The 2434-nt window shown below is 40.6% G+C and overlaps 1 protein-coding gene across 1 annotated transcript in view; it reads right to left on the bottom strand.

The window, feature by feature from the left end:
- Positions 1 to 2434, bottom strand: part of LOC111868376 (band 4.1-like protein 4) — a gene marked incomplete at both ends in the record, with an annotated part of 103023 nt that overhangs the window by 3990 nt on the left and 96599 nt on the right. The window contains 1 exon segment of the mRNA XM_023858964.2: positions 1015 to 1206. Within this exon segment, the coding sequence (XP_023714732.2) occupies positions 1015 to 1206 (192 nt within the window).

The raw sequence follows: 2434 nt of genomic DNA, 5'->3' as shown, positions 1-2434 counted from the left end.
ACAGTCCTGCATAGCGACATGTCCTATATACGATAAATAAGCAACAACAAGAGATACCATTGAATGTGAAGTCGCCACAAGGACTTACACTGCTAAAACACATGGTGCAGAACATGTATTACACTGCTAGAACGCATGGTGCAGAAAATGTATGAATTTCGGGAAATTTTATTTTGGGAATCAGTGTAAAATTTTTTTACAGATATTAAAATCTGTAAATTAGAATATCTGATTCTATATTCTTTCTACATTAAAGGAGCGTTCATTTCGTTCGTTTATCATAAAAAATGTAGAAATCACACCATTTTAGAAACATGCTTACAATTTCATTGCTCTAGAAGGGCGGGCATTTAAATAAACTCTGTCCAGCTGCCCCTACCGGAAATTAAATGGCCCGTCCGATAAAGGTTAATTGCATTTTTTAACTGTTCTGGTTAATGTTCATAACTCTATAAACAATTTTTATATTTAAATTAGATAAGAGATTAGAATTGAGGTCCTCATCAGAGACCACTATGAAGGGCATGATTTACTTCCAGATAATATGACAGCGAACCCCAGATAATAAAACACCACCTACAATATGTGACAAAAAACACAGGTAGACCAAACACGGTGGTACAACACAGAAGATTGTACTCTTCATACATAATAGATTATTTTTAGATTATATACAAAGTTTTCTTTAACTCAATTAAAGTACAGTTTGTCATTAGATATGCCTTATGGCTCAGTAAATTATATGGCCCTAGGATGGATGACAAAGGTTTGATTCCAGGAAGGAGCAGGTACTTTTCTCTCTGCTATAACATCTGGACCAGCTCACACTTTTCTATGAATATGGCTCATGACAGTAGACTAGTAATACAAGAATGGTATAATCACAAGTGCCATGGTCTTCATTTCAACCGTAATGAAACTTAGTCATCTGTTTCAAGAAGTTATTATTAGCAAACAAAAGTGTGGTTACTGTGAAGAATAATAGTGGGATAAAATATATCTGCTTAAACATACCTATGCTTCTTCTGTTTGCGTTTGTGATGATATGAAACTTCTGATTCAGTTTCCATGCCACTGTTCATATAACCAGAGCGCCTGTTGGTTATCACTGTAGCTTGGTGAATGTCTGTCCCACCCTCAGCCTGTTTTCGCTGCACCTCTTTCCACTGGGCCTCAGAATCTACCAGCTCATAATGGCTGCCATGCCTATAAAGAGAAGTCACAAGTTCAAAATTCTATACATCTTTTCTTCCTGCCTTTTCTTTGATATGGTGCTTCGTGAATCACAGAATGAACCATTTTGTAATATTATATGTATTGTGGCATATACACCAACTGCTAAGCAGTGACTGTGTAAACAGTGGCCTTTGCTTGGTAACACCCGCAACATACACGTACGCAACAATAGAAAAAAAGATGTTTTCTGTGGTCCGCACTGCAGCCATTTCTGGGCAATGGCTGGGTAAGTACTTTGCCACAGAAATTTACATGAACACAACAACAGAAGAATGATGTTTTCTATGTGGTCTGCAACGAGATGTTATAACATGGTCAGTTTGGAGCAATGAATTCAGTTGTGAGTAGTATCAGCCAGCGGACAACTGCATGAGCATAGCAGCTGAAGAATCTCTATTGCTGAGAGCTGTTACCATGCAATGACTATGGAAGACTACAAAAAACTGAGACTTAAAATGCGCTGTAGTGATTAGTAAAATGTGTAGATCAGTGACAGAGCTCTAATGCATGTGTATAATTGCTCAATAAATCCATTACCCAATCCAAACCCCATCTATAGTCACCCTTACATATGACAGTATATACAAGGTGTGTCCCAAAAGTCATGAAATATATTTCTTTCCCAAGCTCCTACTGGTCGGAGTGCGCTGGAACCGATTGGGTTGGGGGGGGGAGGCCTTTAGCTTCACAGCGCGCCCAAGGTCAGTCTGCTCGAGCATTGGAGGCATCAGTATCGCTGATTTAGTGCACCTGTGTTTTGTGACCACATCACAGCGCGCGATGGCGGATACTTTCGAACAACGTTGGGCGGTCAAGTTCTGCACAAAGCTCAACAAAAAAGCTGTCGAAACTCATGAACTGCTTAAGCAAGCCTATGGGGAGTCTGCTCTATCATATGTGCAAGTTACAAGGTGGGTGAAGAAGTTTAAGGCGGGCCAGGAAGGAGTGGAAGATGACCCCCGCTCTGGACGGCCATCAACAAGCCAAACCGATGAAAATGTGACTCGTGTGCGTCATTTGTTGAATACTGACCATCAAATGACTGTCCGGTTGTTAGCCGACACTCTGAACATTCCAAAAACCGTTGTGCATCGCATCGTTACAGACGAATTGAACATGTGAAAGGTGTGCACCAAGCTGGTCCCCAAATTGTTGAAGGATGAGCTGCCGCAGCCACCCTATAGCCCTGACCTAGCTC

This window comes from Cryptotermes secundus, unplaced genomic scaffold (genome assembly GCF_002891405.2).
Source record: "Cryptotermes secundus unplaced genomic scaffold, Csec_1.0 scaffold2567, whole genome shotgun sequence".
NCBI classification, from domain to species: Eukaryota; Metazoa; Arthropoda; class Insecta; order Blattodea; family Kalotermitidae; genus Cryptotermes; species Cryptotermes secundus.
This window is presented reverse-complemented; position numbering and strand designations above follow the sequence as displayed.